A 21,283-nucleotide genomic window follows, 5' to 3' on the forward strand; every position below is an offset into this window, starting at 1 on the left:
ACTGGTAGTTACTTATGCAAGATATTACAGGTAGAATGGACGCTATTAGATACCACTAGCCCTCCATCATATTTTCGCAAAATTTGCAGAATCATTCATCTCCCGAATTTGAATAATACCCCCTAAAACGGTACAAAACCGGATACGAATCGTTACCAATAGGATTTTCGAAGAAACCATTCGTTTACACTTCCCAGATTTGCCTGCAGGCGACTTTCGGCTCTCTGCCCATTGTATGTTAAATCAGAGGGTCTTAACGAATTTATTACGGACCCCTGAAATAAAAATGGCGATAATATCGTTAATGCCGCTAATATTTTTCGCTGTGAAGCAAAAAAACGTGGCGGCGCCGCGTTGATTGTTTCACATAAATCATGCGCAACGCCATTAGTAGGACAAATGCGCTTGCGCAGGTCCCACCTCATTTGCATATTAACTAGGCAAAATTGCTATCGCTTTGCTTCGAAGAAGGAAAGGTGATTCTTGACTTTCTTTTATGGTATTATTGAGGATGTATTCAATAAAGGATTAAGGCTTTTCTTTACTTTAAAGCCTTTAAGGCTTAAAATATCGCAGTGTTTTATAATAAAGAGAATGTTGTGTTTCTTGCCCAATATATCGTTCTATATGTAAATCTGAGTAAAATCCGGTTTGTAAATGAATTTGTCCGTCTAGACATTTATTCCATAAAATTATAATTTCTATGACTCAATTTCCGAAATACAAGGTGAGTTGTTTGCCCTGTCATTACCATTTCAAGATCCTAGCAGACCCTTGACCTAGCGAGACTTTCATCCGACATTTTTGGCGAATAATTACAATAATACGGTAATATTTATTCAGTTGGCTCGTTTGCTTATTTGGAAGCCTATTTCCATTTATAGTGTTTATGCCTTCCCCGGTTAGTCTTAATGGTCCTTGAAGATTTTAAGCCGCTATGTGTCCATCGAAAATGTTTACACGAGTATGAATTTAGTCAAGTTCTTCGTCAGTCTAAGGAAATTAAAATCGGGATGATTGATCTGAACATTTCGCACTTTTGATACCAAAGCCGTTTCTTTATGGCCCAATGGGTACTTCAGAGGCATCAAAATTTCCCTTAAGCGCCGCTCAAGGCAACATTTGCTAAAACGTTGCATCCTTTCACCGTAATTTATGCACACAGCACCCCATTTCCTTCAGTAAACCATTACAAATTGCTGGATTTGCAAACGGGTACATCAAATACACTATATTTTTCGCCCATTTCAAGACCAACTGGTATATCCAGCTATTCTTAAGCAATTGATATGAGGTCTCTGACACAGAACAAATCCAGGACAGTACGAAATTGTATGTAATGTAAAAATATCGCAATCTGATTGCTTGGTCAGAGCATATATTTAAAAAAACTGACCGGGTCAGCGGACAGGTCGTGTTGACATTTAACTAAATTACGTACACGCGGGTACTTTGAGAAATGATCGCTGGTTTTGGACCGATGAATGGCGGCTACAAGATAACTGAGAAAGTATATGGAGTATTTAATAAGGTCGAACGTACGATAGCTTTCGTTTTTCTGTCGACTTTAATTAAATTCGAAATTGGTGAATTGATGGGTGACATTATCAAAGTTCAAAGTTTTCTTAATTAAGGGAATGTCAATGTTGATAGCTTTGAACTCTGGCGGCAAGATAATTGTACAAAGCTTGGCTCATTTATCAATTCGTTCTTAACAAGACTTCACTTACACAGTATCTTCGATTTCATTTTCATTATTTTCGTTGCCCTTTCCTAACTATAACAAAACCTATTTACATTTTCTCGCCATGAAACCATAGACAGCTTAATCTTTAAATACCAGTTTCATAACGGCCGCCATTTTAATGTCTGTCACAACATGGAAAGCATCTGTTGTGCCCTAATTAGCCATAGTTGGGCAGATTTGACATTTACTTTAGCTGTGACGACACAGAGTCAGGAGATCAGACCAGTAATGTAAGGACTAATGTGTTTAATGATAATGTCAGAGCTCCGAATCTGTGTAAACAGGTCCTATGGTACTTGACCCCTGGAATTGTCAGTATTGAAACTAATTGCATTAGCATAGTAAAGAGATCTAATACTGGTGCTTGAAGGTTATTTGAAGCCTGAATATAAATTGGTCGTTTTGTCGCTGTTTGGCATAAATTAGGAAAATAAGAAATATATAATACTAATACTATATTTAATCCCGTTGCGGAAAGTAGTTCCATCGGGACGCTGGTTTTACCACTTGCGACACAGCTAGAGCTAAAAACAGCAACCATAACTATAAGAAGCTAATGATCCTCCTTCAATATAATTCATCCATTATTTCTAAGTAGTGTTACTTAATCAGTAAAGAGATCTTCATCATCCATGATGAAACGCTTCTGTCAGACATCCTTGCACCAACAACTTGTCACGGCAGATTAAAAATCTGCGATCGTCATCTGAAGTCTGGTCTACCTGTCATTGGTATTAACGAGAAGTCGTTTAGACCAGATCTTTGGTAAACTGGTCAGGTAGATAATTTAGTGCCAGTTGCTTCATAAGTGGAGTGTTATATTAAATTAGAGGTGTGTTGCCATTATTATTTATGTTTTATTTCGACAGTGTGTTGATTGATGTCCAACTTGTTAGATTTCTAGTGGAAGATTTGGTGAGAAATTCTGTTAGATATGACTTAGTGACTAACACTGGGATTTCACGTGCGGCATCACAGCTTCCTTGGACTTCCCAAAAATCCTTTTTGTAGAACTTACGTCAGTTGTTTCATTGTGAGTTGATCGATAAGTCACCAAGACATCTGAAATGATACGATTCAAAATTATTATGTGATGTATGATAATAAATATATTTTCTCAGGGTTCAATATAAAATCATATATACAATCTGTAGATGCATTGGAAGTCAAAAAAATCGCTACAAAATCAGTTGATGACAAGCCATAAATTGCTTCCACCAAATAACTCGTACAATTTATTATAAGGATAAACTTAAATACCATCCACTAGACAGCAGCAAGGAATGTACCGAATGATGACGGATAGAGATTTTTACTTGTAAATAAAAAGTAGTTGTAAAGGTCACCCGGTAATACCGGTTACTGTTAATTTACCGATACGGAGAAGTAATTACTCAAGTGTATGTTGTATTGTTTCGGTATTCAAGATATCAGGTTTTACCGCATTGATTGTATATACTAGTTTCTTTGGTTTGAAAAAACTAGACCTATTTATAGTTTCATTGATATGTTTGAGAGTTCCGATGATTGATGTTTAATTTGTCTTGTTGTTATTTGTTTTTTTTTTGTTTGTGTTTGCTTATTCATTTTATTGTATGTTTCTTTATATGAGTGCAATCCATTGTCATTCTGTCTTAAATTGTAGTTTGTCACTGCATGATATCTGGGCTGTATTATATCTGGTACGCGTCAGAATTTTCCTTCTATTTATTAAAAATCTACTTATTCCTTGATGCTGAATTGGTTGTACGTGCTATATACGCACTGACTGTTGTACTACGAAACTTAGAAGTAAATTATCTCAAACGTTTCTACTATGAGAATCCAAAAAATCTCAATTTGTCAACAGCCTTTTACTTTTAGAAATTCAGATACTTATTTTATAATAATTCAATGAAAGTATAGGCACTATTCAATAGACATCAAAGACTTGTTATATTGTAAAACTGGCAAGAAACTTGAAAAATTACATCTCACCCATCACAAATCGCTTTTTGCTGTACAGAAAATAAACTGTTACTTTCACTGAATAAAAGTTGTTGCAAAAGTCCGTACTGTCTGGTAAACTGATACTTTCGATAGTTCATATTATTTTTATTGCTTTACGTTTATTAGACTATTCTTAAATATTAGTCATATGTTCTTCAAGAATATCAGATTTATAAGCTGAAAAATCATTCTCTATCAAATAAGCCATAGCAAGTACCATATATCCGACTCATTCAACGTCTCGGGTATCTTTTGAAGACCATATTGTCCATATTGTTGCCACATTACTCCTCGGACTCACATCACCCCACCATACTTAGAAGCTAGTAACTCAACACCTGACATCTCATATCTGGAAGGTAATCAGACCCTCACCAGCCGTTGATTTGTCAACAAAGCACTTAAAGCGAATTGCACAACGTTAATAAGTTTTATTTGCAGCTAAATATCATTGTGCTTAAGTTTCAAGTTATGATTGCCTCATTTGAACTTAGTAACTTGATCTGGTACTTATGTTTCTTCATCTGATTGAACTGTCTCAACTTAGGGTCTGATTTTATGAGACATTGTTGTAACCTGTTCTGAGATTTGATCCCGAATATTAATTTTGGTTGCTAAATTGCCTTCAGACCTGTTTAGTTTGAATATTTCTTTGCGTCACATTCTGGGGTGCTAAACTAGTATTCTATAATGGGTTTGGACAACTGTCGATACTGATAATGGTTGCATTTCAACTTGATTTCGATCCTGAACCAGTTGGGTTAGGTTTTGGTAAATAGGACCCATGTTTAAATATTTCGGTAAATAAATCCGTGAATTGCACGCGTATTCGACGATTCGCTTATTCGACGTACAAAAGAACAATAACCATTAATATAATGATAATAAATCAAATCTTCGTTAGATGTTACAAAAGTGCCATAGATTTGCAAACTCCCAAGATATCCAAAAGTTGGAATAGGTTAATGTAAAAAAAGATAGTAACTGAACGCACGTAAGGTCAAAAGGTTTTTATAACTAATCGTATGTCCTGATCAGTCGTCATGATGATTCTGTCACAAAATACACAAACTAAGTCGTTTTGTTAGCCATGGACAGGAAATAGCTCAGTTTGACCCTAGGTCTTAGTCGTAAAATTCAGGATAACCGAAGATCTTTTCCATACATTCTCGGTTTAGTGGTCATACATACGATAACAGGTTTACAAATATTTTCAAGTCGATTCGGACTATGAGTCTGCTTGTGACGTTCAGGATATCATGTTTATTCAACAAATGGTACGCTGTCATCAAAACTTTACCAATGTTAACTCAAATTCAGGAATATATTTTTAGATATCCCTTCAATAACCTTATATTCATGTTATTATCTAATTGTTTTATTTACCCTATCAGCACTTTCGTTAACCCCTTAAAACCGTTCCAAATTTTTGTCATTTTACAACTTCATATCCTTTTTTGTATTAAAACTTGAATGAATATTGCGTTCCGTATCCTGCACTCTCAACACCTACGCAAAAAACAATCGTCCACGAATCACAATGTCATCTTGTCCTCATAAAGTACTTATTTAAGCATTACCTTTCTTTTTGTTGCAGGTGAGGCATCATCTTATAGCTGGTCCCGTACAACGGAACGTAACAGAACCCTTCTCACAGTAATTTTACATTTTAAAACAACCCGGCCCACTTTGTATGCGAAATGAGACAAGTATAACCTTATTTGTTTTTAAAAATGCATTTTTTGACCGTGTGAAAATTCCCGCGAGAGGCACTGATATTTTGAATTTATTGAACGTTTTCGACCTCTGTCTGAACTGAAATTTATATCTGCTGATCTTGAGGAGTTATCGGATTTCGCTTTTTAAATTATGTGAAAGCTTTTACACTTTTTTAAAGCCCCATATGTTTTTAAAAAATAAAATTACCGAAAATAACTACACTATTTCCCATTTCTAAAAGGCCTATCCAATCGCAAGGCCTCACATATCGTGGGGATCGATCTCAATCGACTCGTGACGTCGGCGCAGGCGCTCGGCGCGGCGCGGCGTAGGCAAATCGGCGGCTAATTGCTGCCCCGGGCTTGGGCGGATCGGAAAAAATAAAATCGGTCTTACTCCGTTTGTGGTTATGGTACGGGAATAATCTAATTATGAGAAAGGGTCAGAACTCTCAAAAACCCTAGTAGAATTAAAAACAATTAAAATAATCAAATGCGTGTAAAATACTGATCAGATACTCATTAGCATTCCAGAAGGATGACGTAATCCCTACTAATATCTATAATAAAAGCGAAAATAACTGTCCATCGCACTTTCATGCCAAAACTATTGGACTGATTTAAAATGGTTAGGTACACCTGAAGCCTGAAAAAGGCTATACCTTTGATTCCATTTGATCCGGGTACGGGAAGTAGCCTTAGGACACTCAGTATAAAAACTCACAAAAATTACCCTACTGATTGTTTAATGGCTTAAGGTCAATTTCTATTATTTGACTGTCATTAAGGCTACGTGTTCCAATATTTTCCATAACAGTTACCACCCAGAAGAGCAATGGACACGTACCGCTCCAGACTCATTTCGGGTAATGATTACAGGATCATTCCCGGTAATTGACCCAGTGTTTGGATTTTTTAGGTTTAATGTGTATTCCGGCCACGTGAAGGTATTTGGAACTGATGCATACATCATTATATTATATTAACTAAAGTTGACATATGAATTTGAGTAAAAAATCTCAACTATATTTTCGGACAAACACCACCGGAGAGAGATCAGCCTTCCTACATAAAAATTAGGAAAACGTTCCAAGCGACTTTTAAAGAAAATGAAAAAAAGATTGAAAAGAAACGGATTATTCCATATTTACTTAAATTATTAAAGAGTCAACCTTTGCTTACACCTGCTAAAGATCTTCACTATGATGGTCAAATTTCGCACGAAATATTTCCCACACTACTATAACCACAATTGCTAATTTTGTGGGATAGTCCTCTACTTCCCAAGCTCAAGTTTTGTTTTGTAATATTATTTAACACATACAATTCAGGCTTTATTACATAACGAATAATTTCTATTACCTAATAAACTATTGTTGCTATAGCAACCGCTTTTAACCGAATTACGCTAAACAGTTGAAACCGTGAAATTTTAAATCTTCTAACGTTTTATTAACGTCGCGTTTGCGAAGGTAATTACGCTACTTTCGAGTTTATGTAAGATTATTTTGTCTGGTTTTTGTGATGCTGTCTGGTTTAAGAATACTGAAATTCTACGTATGTTGTGGTAGATTTATTGCGGAAATAATCTTTTGCATAATGTTAGGAAAAATATCCGTCGTATAGTCGTATCGTATGGAGTCGAGATGTTGTCTCACCTTTCTTTTCACATCATGGATTTACGCAATGCAACACCTGATTCTATAATTTATTTGAAATAATCGTTTGCAGGACAATCAAACTGCCGTTTTGTATATTTCTGGCAATGGGATAAGGTAAACACAAGAATTTTGACATGTTTTGCTTTATTTAAGCTACAATGTCAAACAGATGTTACACTGAAGCACGCGGCATTATTGCGCGCTCCGTAAACGCACTCTTTGCCATAATTGCCGTAATCTCTTTACGGCATCGCATACTCCGTGAATGCCAGATCTTTAAGATTTGTTTGATATGCGCGTGCTACAGTATGCCGACTTCTCTTTTTATTTCTGTCCCCAATATTATCGTTAGAAACAGAAGTTATTATTTGAATAGGCTTAAAACTTACATAGGTATTTTAATTTACGTATCTTAACTAGAAATCCCATCTAGTTTTATCTATCTAACTCCTTTTTATCTGGGTACGGTAATAGTACCGCCTTCCCTAGTGAAATCACTGTGACATTTATTTACAAGTATTTAGATATAGAATAGAATATATAGATATAGAATATAGATATACAGTAGAATTCATATATAACGACTTCGCTTATAACGACTAATCGGTTTTAGCGACGATAATCTTTACTCAAGTTAGGTTTCGTATATAGGTACTAAGACAATATAACCGTTTAGTGCGACTCCGGTTTAAGCGACCAACTGCTTATAGCGACCAATATTTATTATAATACGTCCGGTTAAAACGACACACGCGCAATGTTTTGTTTATCTACGCACTCGCACCCCCGCCCCGCGTTCGTTTAAACCTTCCCTGGACCTCTACAAACATTCTAAAACCAAAATAAGCCAAATCGGTCCAGCCATTCCGGAGTTTTAGTCAGACTAACGAACAGCAATTCATTTTTATATATAAGAAGACTAGCTGACCCAACAAACTTCGTATCGTTTAAACCTTCCCTGGACCTCTACGAACATTTTAAAACCAAAATAAGCCAAATCGGTCCAGCCATTCTCGAGTTTTAGTGAGACTAACGAACATCAATTCATTTTTATATATAAGAAGATAATAATATGTATTCGTAAGTTACGTATGTATGTACAAGTGAAGTTATGTACTTAAGAAATAATCCGTCCGTTTTGTGCGTCGTCCGGTTAGTACGACATAGTATCGTCGGTCCCTTGAAGGTCGTTATATCCGGATTCTACTGTATATATAATACTAGATAGATAGATATAAAACTTTTTTGGCCAGGTAACTGGGTTGAGGAGGTCAGATAGGCAGTCGCTCCTTGTAAAACACTGGTACTCAGCTGCATCCAGTTAGACTGGAAGCCGACCTAACATATGTAGTTGGGAAAAGACTAGGCAGATAATAATGTTTATACAACATACAAAACATGTACAAAGTTACATAACGCTAGTATCTGCGATCTTACGGTGCACTATATCAAAATATTTAATTTGCCATTACTGGCCTCACTGAGGACATTATCTAATTTCCTGACATCTACCAGTTAAACGCCGGAACTGTTGAGTAATCGCCTATTAATCAATTAATAGACTTATTATGTAATCAAAACATATCTTCTGGTTTAAGACGTTGTAAGTTAACTAGTTTCATCCGTGTTCAATTTTAATCGAATCACAAATTGGTCACTTCTCGTCATTCGTTTGTCATTTCGCGGAAAGATAGGGTGACAATGTTTTTCGAAATTAGGACATATTATTTTCTTTTTATCCTTTTACAATAAAACTTGGATAATTTTTTAAGGCTTATTATAAAAATATTACATTTAACATGTGAAATACATTTTTTTCCGTTTTCCTATTCAAACTTTGCTTGCCCTTGGATGGATTCATCTTTATTCTTCGTATTCCGTTATTTGAATACCAATGTTCAGTGTATTTGACTCACTGGTTTCCGGATAAATATGCTAACCTGTAACTAAACATTTTGACTAATCATTTCTATGGTGTGTCACTACATATATAAATAAGTTACAATGTTGGCTTGGTAAGGGTGTTTTCATACGATGCATTTTACTTTACTACTTTTGTTTAACAACGTTTCAAAATAATCAAACTTAAAGGTAATGTTAATTGTTTACAGATTGGAAAATGTATACAGCCCTTAAGGACGCGTTTGCAAAATTGATAGGCATGAAATCGAACTACTACATTGACACGGCCCACTCACACAAATGTAGGCATTGTTAGCTGCAAGAATATAGTCAAATAAACAAATTTTGAAACTTGGATAATTTATTTTGTTTTTTATGTACTCAAGTACTTATCTGCGTTTAGATAACCATAAAAATTTTACTGGTTTTGTTGGTTATGTATGATGACTATGATGAAACTTTACCTCCGGTCTTGATGGAGTGACCTGAATGTATATCGTCGGTGTCTGCTACTGGAACTCCGCGACGAATAGAGTTAGGTGTACCGAGTTTGGGCTCGTTTTGTTAGCTATGATGAGACCTGACCACCGGACTTGATGCAGTGACCTGAAGGTATATCCTCGGTGTCTGCTACTGGAACTCCGCTACGAATAGATCTAGGTGTACCGAGTTTGGGCACGTTTTGTTAGCTATGATGAGACCTTACCACCGGACTTGATGAAGTGACCTGAAGGTATACCCTCGGTGTCTGCTACTGGAACTCCGCGACGAATAGATCTAGGTGTACCGAGTTTGGGCTCGTTTTGTTAGCTATGATGAGACCTTACCACCGGACTTGATGGAGTAACCTGAAGGTATACCCTCGGTGTCTGCTACTGGAACTCCGCGACGAATAGATTCAGATGTACCGAGTTTGGACTCGTTTTGTGTGTTATGAAGAGACTTTACCACCGGACTTGATGGAGTAACCTGAAGGTATACCCTCGGTGTCTGCTACTGGAACTCCGCGACGAATAGAGTCAGATGTACCGAGTTTGGACTCGTTTTGTGTGTTATGAAGAGACTTTACCACCGGACTTGATGGAGTAACCTGAAGGTATACCCTCGGTGTCTGCTACTGGAACTCCGCGACGAATAGAGTCAGATGTACCGAGTTTGGACTCGTTTTGTGTGTTATGAAGAGACTTTACCACCGGACTTGATGGAGTAACCTGAAGGTATACCCTCGGTGTCTGCTACTGGAACTCCGCGACGAATAGATCTAGGTGTACCGAGTTTGGGCTCGTTTTGTTAGCTATGATGAGACCTTACCACCGGACTTGATGAAGTGACCTGAAGGTATACCCTCGGTGTCTGCTACTGGAACTCCGTGACGAATAGAGTCAGGTGTACCGAGTTTGGACTCGTTTTGTGTGTTATGAAGAGACTTTACCGGCGGACTTATGGAGTAACCTGAAGGTATACCCTCGGTGTCTGCTACTGGAACTCCGCGACGAATAGATCTAGGTATACCGAGTTTGGGCTCGTTTTGTAAGTTATGATGAGAATGAATAAATATATATTTTATTTAATACAAGTGATGGTTTCATGTGAAATAAAAGAAGGTTTTGGATTCATTTTAATTTATTCACAAATTTTTCAGCCCTAGAATATTTTTTAAGTGCGAGGAATGTACCCTCAGCTTCATATTCCGTGACATTCTTGGGTCAATCAATTCTGGAAGAAGACAATTTTGGTAAAAACTAATTAAATTTATCTCCATTTTTTCCTTCCAAAATTGTTCATCTCTTTGTATGTACTCATATTTGACTTTGCCAGGGCCCGTCCAAATAGCAAACACGCAAGTGTCTTGCCTAGTAATGCGTAGCTGTCCTTGTATTTGGTAATACCATTTATGTTTTTTGTTTACCGTAAATAAATTATCACTAGGCAACCAAAATCAACTTTTTGAGTTTAATGGCATCGTCTGGCTCCAAACCATATGCCGAAGATGGACATTTTATTTCTATTATTCCAATCTCACACTTTCCGTCGGGGGTTGCTCCAAGAAAGGGAAATTCTCGGTCTATGAACAACCCGCACTTTTCAATGGGCATATTCAAGATCGCTGCAAGTTCGCGGATGGCAGTCGCTTCATTGCTTCTGCCATGTTTTATTGACGGGATATTGCTTAAGTCTTTCTGATACAATATTTGTTTTATTAGTGGTCCACACTCAGTGGTTATGCGACGTTTACAGACTGCTGCGAACCACGACGCTGTCAGCAGTTTCCTTCTAGTTTCTAGCCATAATGTACTGCCACTCTGCAAAACTGTGTCCCTTTCTAAATTTACCTTTTCAGTCTCCGAAAGTTCTAATGCATTTAAAAATTTATTTTTGGCCTCTTCAAATTCTTCCTCGTTCATGTCCACCTTTTGGCAACTTTCACCATAATAGGCATCTTTAGATGCAGATGGCTTTGGATTCTTTTTCTTTTTAATTTTTCTGTTGTGCCTTTTTTGATTTAAATTTTGGCGTAATTTTTCTAGCCGAACAATTTCGGGATTGGCATCTGTGCCAAAAATATATTTGTGTACTGCCGACTGAAGGACACCCGTGTTATAGGACACCACGGCTGCAGCACAACGAGCAAGATAGGACCCCCGCTGGGTAAAGTTCACTCTTTTGCCTCCTATAAATTTTGCAACTCGTGCATTAAAACTTTCCACTGCATTATTTGTTTCATTGTAAACAAAACTACAGGAATGCAGTGAAAGACGTTGGGCCAAATCTTCAACTTTTTGAAAGACCCCGTAAGCTGTCAGTTCTGGCACCATATTATTCACGTTGCGTTTTTTGACGTCATCACTACAAAAATAAGTTGCGCAGTTGGAGTGATCACCAAATATATGATAGGGACCATTTATTATATCATTTTGATACCTCTTGCCTTTTCTTCGAAAGCAACGTTTTTATTGGACCAATATTTGACGCTACTATCAATGCCCCAACGTATACGCAAATAATTTTCTTTCAGAATCTTTCGGCCCCTTATGTGGAAAGAAGTATTACTACAAATTGCTAGCAGGCCTTTGCAGTAATTTCTTAGTAAATGATTTTTACATTCGATTTTACCCACAGTTATGTTATCATAAGGCCTTGCGTTCCTAATGCTAGCATAAGTGCTTGAATCACCATCTGCTATAAACTGGTGGTAGATAAGTCCATGCATACCAATGGACTTTTTGAAGCCCTCTGTTATTACAACTGCTTCTATAGCGGTAGAAGGACCTTGAAAATTTTTAAAACAAGCATGTTTCCTAGGTAATGCCCCTTTATTTTCTGCTCGTGCACAGATATTGCAGAATTTATTTTTGACACCATAATATAATACTTTTTTTGAGTGCATGCCTACGATTGCACCAACACCGGAGGAAGCACTGTAATTGGTTCCATAAGAGCGCTTGGACCAACATGCATCACCCGATACAGGTATCATAGCTAACCCATCTGTATTTACACTTCCAATAGCTAAAGCATTGTCTTTCTCCTCTTTACCCGCCTCGATCATGTAGTGCTGCGCAGCCTTTTTCCACCACCGACTTATTATGTCATGCTTAGCTTGGTACAATCGTACTGACATTGGTGGCATATTTACATGACACAAAACAGTATTAAGCTGTGTAACCCCAGCACCAATCGTCATTATACCAGCGACAATTTCTTCATTCACGTCCATTTTATTTTCAGTTTTTTTGGATGATTCTAACGTGAATTCAGCACCACACATTTTGCATTTAATTGAAAAGGTCGAGTGAAGCCCAGACCTTTTTTCACTCAATAGTTCAATTGTACTCAAATTACAATTAAACATAGACTTATGATTGCTGATTCCTTGTAATTGCTCCATAAAATAAGCCATTTCAATAAGCCTTCTTCCTGAAATCTGATAGGTTACTTTTTCTTCATCCACAGCGGTCTAGAAAAAAATATTTAATTTGTCATTTGTACCAAAGGACGTTAGCAAAACACAATAATAGTACATGTACAAGTCGTAGTAAAGAAATATGATAACTTACGTAAGATGTCTCCAAGTCATTGTTATTGGAAGTACTACAATCTGTTTCTTCTGAATGCACCTCACTTATGTCACTAGAATTGCGACTCACTTCTCGAAGTCTGTGAAAACAAACGAATTAATTTGACAGTTCTCAATTATGATGAGCATTCCATAAACAAATGATTACCGTCTTATATTTTCCAATGCATTTTTTCTGGAAAGCACTTGTTTACGAGAGCTTTTGCCAAACGTTCGACTTCTCGGCATCTATAACAACAATTGAATATTCATAGTTATTATGTACTCAAACATTTTATTATAAAAAAAAAATAATAAAAACGAGTCCAAACTCGGTACACCTAACTCTATTCGTCGCAGAGTTTCAGTAGCAGACACCGAGGGTATACCTTCAGGTCACTTCATCTAGTCCGGTGGTAAGGTCTCATCATAGCTAACAAAACGAGCCCAAACTCGGTACACCTAGATCTATTCGTCGCGGAGTTCCAGTAGCAGACACCGAGGGTATACCTTCAGGTCACTCCATCAAGTCCGGTGGTAAGGTCTCATCATAGCTAACAAAACGAGCCCAAACTCGGTACACCTAGATCTATTTGTCACGGAGTTCCAGTAGCAGACACCGAGGGTATACCTTCAGGTCACTTCATCAAGTCCGGTGGTAAGGTCTCATCATAGCTAACAAAACGAGCCCAAACTCGGTACACCTAGATCTATTCGTCACGGAGTTCCAGTAGCAGACACCGAGGGTATACCTTCAGGTCACTTCATCAAGTCCGGTGGTAAGGTCTCATCATAGCTAACAAAACGAGCCCAAACTCGGTACACCTAGATCTATTCGTCACGGAGTTCCAGTAGCAGACACCGAGGGTATACCTTCAGGTCACTTCATCAAGTCCGGTGGTAAGGTCTCATCATAGCTAACAAAACGAGCCCAAACTCGGTACACCTAGATCTATTCGTCGCGGAGTTCCAGTAGCAGACACCGAGGGTATACCTTCAGGTCACTTCACCAAGTCCGGTGGTAAGGTCTCATCATAGCTAACAAAACGAGCCCAAACTCGGTACACCTAGATCTATTCGTCGCGGAGTTCCAGTAGCAGACACCGAGGGTATACCTTCAGGTTACTCCATCAAGTCCGGTGGTAAAGTCTCTTCATAACACACAAAACGAGTCCAAACTCGGTACATCTGACTCAATTCGTCGCGGAGTTCCAGTAGCAGACACCGAGGGTATACCTTCAGGTCACTTCATCAAGTCCGGTGGTAAGGTCTCATCATAGCTAACAAAACGAGCCCAAACTCGGTACACCTAGATCTATTCGTCGCGGAGTTCCAGTAGCAGACACCGAGGGTATACCTTCAGGTCACTTCACCAAGTCCGGTGGTAAGGTCTCATCATAGCTAACAAAACGAGCCCAAACTCGGTACACCTAGATCTATTCGTCGCGGAGTTCCAGTAGCAGACACCGAGGGTATACCTTCAGGTTACTCCATCAAGTCCGGTGGTAAAGTCTCTTCATAACACACAAAACGAGTCCAAACTCGGTACATCTGACTCAATTCGTCGCGGAGTTCCAGTAGCAGACACCGAGGATATACCTTCAGGTCACTCCACGTTAGCAGTCACCAAAGTACTTCATGATCACGTGCGATGAAACGTTATTTTTTAGTGAAATATTTACAATATTGCATAATATTTTGGTGTAATGATAAAATCAATAATCTTACCTTAGAAGGATCAAATTTGGTTAGTCGAATATTTTGTATTTATACAGCGATCTTTTTCAACACGAGCAGCTGGAAACGAGCGATACAGTGTCCTCTCACGACGGCGGCCGAGCGCAGACTGACTCAGAATGAGGCTTTCGCACAATCGTGGGTCGGAAGGAATACAAATAAAATAACCCTATTTCAAGCTGTTAAGACTCATCGTTAGTAGCAAAATATGTGAAAAAATTGGTTTTGTTTTTATTTTTTCTAACCTTATTCATAGCACAATACTGTATTTTTTTTCCTCACATTTAATCTTGACTATGTTTGCCTATTTACAAAAAATAAATCAATATTAAATTACTTTATTCTTAGTAGAAAATTGTACCTAAACTTGACCCGGAATCATGAATTTTGTAGAAAGGGGTTACGAAATAACTTTTTTATGATATCAAAAATTTATTTTTTCAAAAAAAACCTTCCTCGCGTTTATAGTTGAAGACCCAAGCTATAACTAGGAGTTATTTGTCATATTTGATTTGGCTTGGTTTAGTCGCAAAATGTACCGAAAAACAGCTTAATTTTGCTCAAACTGCAAACGCGTCCTTAAAAGACTCGCTACCTATGTCCGTGACTTTAGTCATAAACATTTAAAATATTCCTTAATGTCCTGGCTGTATGTAAATTTCATGTGTACGCGCCTCAACACGCATAAAAAAAATTGTTTTGAATTTCGAATGTAAAGAAACATGGCGCCAAAATTGTCGGCGGTCGCGCGTGCGTACGTCAGTAGGCCAATGGATTCCAGTGTAAATTCATTTGTCTACCCGAACGCACGGCGAAAATTGTTGAAGCGTGCCTTTGACAATCCCCGAGTTCTCAATATTCATAACGGGTCTACTATTGTTTCCCGCCTTTAGAAACGTCACGTATCCGGCGCCATCTTGAAAGGGACGTGCTCAAACGCATCCAAAATTAGAAGAGCTTTAAACTATCGCGACACTAGGATATCTTCAAACTGTGTGTAACTATTGGGGGTCTATTTACACTGGCGCTTTTTATGACCCAAAGAAAATTATGAATGTACGCTGTTGTGCATTGAAATCAGCTACCAGTGGGGTGGCCGCGTAGCCGTACATTTTAATTTCTTTTCCTAAGTATGACTTATGTGTGCCGCGAACGCGTAGGAATGTGACTGATGTCAACATTTTAGGTCACAGAAAAATTGCCTGTAAATAATATGATGTTTATTTCAATATGATTAAAATTTTAAGGACACCCCAGTTAATATGATTTACGAGCCAGTCAAACGTCCGTCTGAGCGGTTAAAGTGTTTTAATACATAAATATTCTTAACAATGATTAACCGCTAAGATAAGACCATTAAAACCGCGACCTCGTACAAAAACTTGTTTAACGATGTTGGTATTTTTAATTTTTATAAGTACATTTACCTTTTAATGTGGTCAGGTCATCCTATTGTGGGCTTTATGAAAAATTTGCATCGAGCGTGTTTCTTCGTATATCAATTTGGCACATGCATGAGGCTCAAACAATCTGCCTTAAACCCCCACAATTTATTTTATATAGTGTAAAGTCTCAATCATCCCATAGAATCTACATAAAACACAATCACATAGACCTGTAAATTGAAAAAAATAAACTCGTGCTATTACCTTATTTTATAAACACCAACTTGCTGCTCTCCTCATGAAGCAAATCGTAAAATTGTACTTAAATAAAAATCGAGAAGCCGCTGATATTTGAGTCATATGACATAAATTCTATTTTGGTTAAAAAGAACGAGAATACTGATTCATATTCAGTTATTGAGAAGAATATAAAAATAAAGAAGGATATTTGTATTTTGGTTAATCAACGCAGCCCCTAACATAAAAATATGTATGCATATATTCTTATGAGTCAAAATGCATGTACCTACTGGTAGTCTTGCATAACTGTAACAAAAAAAAAATGTCTCCGAAATAAAAAAAAAATACTACTGTAATTTTTGGTATGGGTTCCATAGAACTAATCATATTCCATAGCCTATCATCGATATTAAAAATCATAAAAATAACTTTTCATCACATATTGAAGCCCTCGAACGATTAACTTTAAAAGTTTTTAATGTGGCAACAATAATTGAGGCCATCCACACTTCTTTATGGGCTCGTAATAAAAAACTTGGATTATTTTGTGGTCATAAATCATGGTCACCGTAACGAGCTTCTTCGGTGTAATTCAGTTTTGTAAAGCGTTATATGGGATATTGAATATAAGTGATATCGGCTCACTTTTATGAAGACTTGGGTTTTAAACCGCCTGCAATATGTATGGTGATTTGAGCGAGACCAGATCAAAGCTACAAGTAGACTCCGGTGCACTCGCATTGAAATAAACTTGAATTTCTCATTTAAATACTTTCATCACATATCTTATTTAGTACAGAACTCGGTAAATAAGCCAATAGCCATTTAAGTATGCAAACGGAAACGAAATTTTGTCGAAATAATGTGTATGATGCACGCGATCAAAAACTTAAAAGAGTTACGATTATGACCAGCGTGTGAGTTAAGTTGTTGTAGAAACTAAAGTTTTAATGTATTCTCCACATAAATATTATGCTAGCATTACATAAAATATTCTAAAAATAGCCGTACATTTAAATTATTGCGTAAATAGGCGTGGGAACAAGAAACATAAGGGTCATCAAGTACCATCGAAGTTCGATACACTTCATTCGCATATCAGAACTCCAATATCAATATATCATACGTTACATAAGCCATCAGACATTTTCTACGTACGTCTGTGACAGACTTTATTTAGAAAGCGCTTGCGCAACCGAGGTACGAACTTGCCTTAAAATTTCTAATACTTCGTTAAATTCGCGTTATATAAAGAAATCATAGCTCAAAGAATATTGTAAATCTTTTTTACTGGCAATTAATGATGGTTTCGTAATGTCCGTGTTTTTTACAGTTTGATGGATACACGCACGCGGTCATGGTCGATATTTTTGTTAACTGTTGTCTGTTACGCAACATAGAAGTTTTAAATTATTTTTTGTATTTTACTGAGAGATGAAGAGTATTGGGTTGCCCGGGTAACTGGGTTGAGGAGGTCAGATAGGTAGTCGCTCCTTGCAAAACACTGGTACTCCGCTGCATCCGGTCAGACTGGAAGCTGAGAGATGATGACTGATGATGATGAAGTGTGTATACATCTGATTAACGCTAACTAACAAGTAAGTGAATATTCCTATTGTGACATTAACAGTAGCATATCATTTCGTCCATAGCTTGTTGCGTGAGGCAAACATTTCGTCGACTATTTAATTACTTCAGTACCATATTATTATGCAATACTGGAAAACAATTTTCCTTTCAATATGTTTGAAAAACTGATTGTCAATCATGAAGTTTTTGTGTAACAAATAACATTGCATCAATATTATAACATTGTAATTGGTATTACGCATTTGAAAGTTATTGTTTCCTCGTTCGGTAACCATTTTTGTTTACTAAAATCGTATATTACAATGTTCGCACAACTGGCATACTGACTTGCTGTAATCGGCAATTTCAAGTTACATAAAATCGAATTAGATAATTCCAATAACTTTAAGTAAATGAACGTTTACCCATATTTTCTGTCAAAATTAATTCAATCTAATCTAAAAATAATGAAATAAACTATTTATTATAATTGGACACAAATTCGCCATTTCCTGCTTTGTCCTGATAAATTCCAAAATCATCGCCCTCCTACTAACTGTTTTAGCCAATCAGGATTCTGTATGGGCCCTCAGCGGATGCCTGGCCAGATGCGTCTGCCTTTCCTTGGTTAGGGATAAAAACTGTTTGAAACGCATTTCATTTTCTCTAAGAACCCGTTGAACCCTAGAAACGCACAAAATGCGGCGCAGCAACAATTTGTTGCGTGCGGTGGAGGGGGCAAAAAGCTGCGCTGGCGCATTGCGCACAAGATGCCTGCCCATTAAAATTCCCGCCCGCGCACTGCTGTCTATTTAGAGAAATAATAGTTATCATAACGAACCTTTAGCTTAAGGATTAATGGGAAAAAAGTGCGTTTGTCGCGATTGATCGAGCTAGGCTGAGATTTAGTCACATTATTTTCTCAAATTATCGTAGATTTTAAGGTGCACTGTAAAATTAATGTCACTGGCCATTATGACAAGAAAGCCCAAGTTTGAATGACCTATGTTTCGCTTTTATCACTTGCATCAGGTAGGACAATGACATACAGGAACTTCTCAACAAACCCTTGTCTCTCTATTCTCACATCATCTACATAATTAACTTCATAAATGACCCTTCATTATTTTTCAATTAACTCAAATTATAGACTGTCGTGATTAACGAACGCACCTCGTTATGAAATGCAAAAACAAACAATGTTTCTTCTAGGCGCTTAATTTTTTTGATGTTATCTTAACAATATAAGGAGGTTTAGTGGGTGAGAAGTTCTGTAGCCTATTATTATAGTGTAATCATCCCCTCTTCCCTTCCCACGGGTAAATGGATGGTAATCAAAGGGCAAATGCAGTTGGTCCCACGGCAACTATAAGAGGAATTTTCGGGTCCATTTTGGGTATTAGTGACCCTTATCGTGATAGAATCTAATTTTAGGTGTTTTTACCTCATCTAGCCGGTTATTTTGACTTGACAGCTATTAGGATGTAGGAGTATTATACAAAAAGTATTTTATATAAAAAGTCACATATTCCAAGTTTGAACTCAAAGATGGAACGTTGAAAAAAAAAAGAATTGTATCCTTAAAACAAAAGTGTATGGGATGCGCTAACATGGATGACACCACCAATATCTGCATACTAAACCCTATTTATAAACTAAAGACAATAAAAAAAACAAACATTCAAGGTTCAAGGCCTGATCATTCGTTATCGAGGCTAAGAATGCATAAAGAAGAAAAAAACCCTCTTCCAAAATTGATCGGAACATTCTGAAACCTGTTTGGGATCTCCAGAAATCGGCCATTTACAATCGAAAGACGTGCTCAATAAAATACACAATTTTTCAACTTCAGAACCTTAAAGTATAAATTATCAAATTTTGGTTTATCAAGAGGTCAGATATGTCAGACGTGTGTATCGGTGTTTTTATCAAAACGCATTCTTTTTGTTGTGTGTCAGACCACACGGTCCTTAGCAGATCCTGGTTATAAAATTCTTTGTTTTGGCATAACTAATTGTATGCCTTCTTTTCTGTTTAGTTTCTACAGATCAGTCCTAAATTAATATTTTTTTTAGTTACAAATCTTACAAGTCACCTTTTCCTATTTCCATCCAATTAAAATTATACAATGCCAGCCAAAATGTGAGAGCACCTTATATAGATTTTTATAGAAATTTTGCGTGTAGACATGAACTTTCGATTCCAAGTTATTATCAAAAGAACAGATCAGTTAATTGATTCCGCTATACCAATTGTTCAAAAACTCGAATTCTGAGAGAAAATAAAAAGTGGTCGTTGGCCAAAATGGCTATTATCGAAACTAGTTAAAATTAAAAGTAATAGTAGTCTTGTTTTCAAGTTCAAGGTCAGAGCTAACTTCGGTTATGACCTTTAGTTTTCCTTTTGTTATTTGATTTATGAGTAAGAAATCACTTTTACTAAGACCATTTTAATTACTAAGCTCTTAAAGGACTTTGCTCGTGGAAAGATTTAATTTAAGACCAGTATTTTTGAAATTTTGGTAATTTCTTAGACATTCTATAATAGCCTTTTCACTAAACAATAGACAATTACAACTAAAGACTGACAGCAGACGACACAAGAAAAGAATCGTCAATACAAACAACGACCAACTTAACTTGATACTTTATTGATCAATTTGTTCAAAGAGACAGGTGTCATTCTAACTTGGTCGTTTGTCGATAATTTTCTATATAGAAAGTGACTGGTTCCCAACGTTGGGTGGAAAGCTGTGTATGGAAAACGTATTTCATTAAGTGAAAATGGCTGGTAATCATTGTTAGTGGAGCTAGAAGACGTCACGAATTATTTCTTACACACGTTCGTTTAGACTGTAATGGTGTTGTTTCTTGGTAGTTTGTAAACACTATTGGATTATTGTTGTTTTTAATAGTAAATAAATGGTTGACAATGAATATTGTGACCTGTATAGTAAAGAAAGTGTGACAGTAGACACAACTTTTTTATCTTTGTGTCTGTAAAATAATTGAGTCAAGATTGAGCCGGTCATACATTACAATTGTTCCGTACCATACCTTTATTGTATTTAAATATGATGTTACAATGTCTTAAAATAGCGTCGGCTGCGCGTGCGCCGGCCGCGTCGCGCAGTGGGCGTGACAATTTATCGGTGGTACTGGCGAAAGTGTCGCCGCGGCCCCTTTGATCCAGTCTCACTAATGCTGATTAATTACTTGCGATCCAGAGAAATTCTAATTTATATGGTGCAGCTTGTGTACTGTTTTAGAAACTGTCGA

At 37.0% G+C, this 21,283-nt stretch overlaps 2 protein-coding genes across 6 annotated transcripts in view; one reads left to right on the forward strand and one right to left on the reverse strand.

The window, feature by feature from the left end:
* The window catches only part of LOC110369723 (protein outspread), a 252,489-nt gene that overhangs the window by 66,041 nt on the left and 165,165 nt on the right, over positions 1–21,283 (forward strand). The gene's annotated exons all lie outside the window — the stretch shown is intronic.
* Positions 10,943–14,987, reverse strand: LOC135116586 (uncharacterized). Its single transcript, XM_064036092.1, has 5 exons — positions 14,803–14,987; positions 13,244–13,323; positions 13,076–13,175; positions 11,940–12,975; positions 10,943–11,568 (listed from the first exon to the last, which is right to left on the reverse strand). The coding sequence occupies exons 2-5, from the start codon at positions 13,321–13,323 to the stop codon at positions 10,943–10,945; spliced, it is 1,842 nt and encodes a 613-aa protein (XP_063892162.1). The 5' UTR covers positions 14,803–14,987.

The sequence above is a fragment of the Helicoverpa armigera genome, chromosome 9 (genome assembly GCF_030705265.1).
Source record: "Helicoverpa armigera isolate CAAS_96S chromosome 9, ASM3070526v1, whole genome shotgun sequence".
NCBI classification, from domain to species: Eukaryota; Metazoa; Arthropoda; class Insecta; order Lepidoptera; family Noctuidae; genus Helicoverpa; species Helicoverpa armigera.